This window comes from Penaeus monodon, chromosome 25 (genome assembly GCF_015228065.2).
Source record: "Penaeus monodon isolate SGIC_2016 chromosome 25, NSTDA_Pmon_1, whole genome shotgun sequence".
In the NCBI taxonomy this organism is placed as follows: Eukaryota; Metazoa; Arthropoda; class Malacostraca; order Decapoda; family Penaeidae; genus Penaeus; species Penaeus monodon.
In genome coordinates this window covers 34,346,135-34,346,505 of record NC_051410.1, presented here as the reverse complement: position 1 = coordinate 34,346,505, position 371 = coordinate 34,346,135, and the positions used below count along the sequence as shown (strand labels likewise).

The window sequence follows — 371 nt, the reverse complement described above, 5'->3', positions numbered from 1 at the left end:
ATCGCGTGAGTGTTGGATTACCCGTCTTGGTGTACCTGCACGGGGGAGGGTACCACGGGGGTTCTGGAGAGGCCGCCCCTCCCCACGCCCTGCTCAACGAGGAGATCGTCCTGGTTGTTCTGCAGTACAGGCTCGGCGTCCTTGGTGAGTGGTAGGGGTGGTACTGCCCTGGGGATTGGTGGTTGGGCTTCGTCATTTTATGGCTTTATGGGGGAATGGTTTTATGGGGGAATGGTTTTGTGCTGGGATTGTCTATTTAAGATTTGATGTTGGGATGGTTTTAGGATTTTATGGTAGTATGGTTTTGTTATGGTATTATCTTATGGTTTTGTGGTAGTTTGGTTTTGGGAGAGATTGTGGAAAAGGAAGCT

The 371-nt window shown here is 50.1% G+C and overlaps 1 protein-coding gene across 1 annotated transcript in view; it reads left to right on the top strand.

The window, feature by feature from the left end:
* Positions 1 to 5: 5 nt before the first annotated feature.
* The window catches only part of LOC119589371 (cholinesterase 2-like), a gene marked incomplete at its 5' end in the record, with an annotated part of 36,916 nt that continues 36,550 nt past the window's right edge, over positions 6 to 371 (top strand). The window contains one exon of the mRNA XM_037937987.1: positions 6 to 144. Within this exon, the coding sequence (XP_037793915.1) occupies positions 6 to 144 (139 nt within the window). The remainder of the gene's footprint in view (positions 145 to 371) is intronic.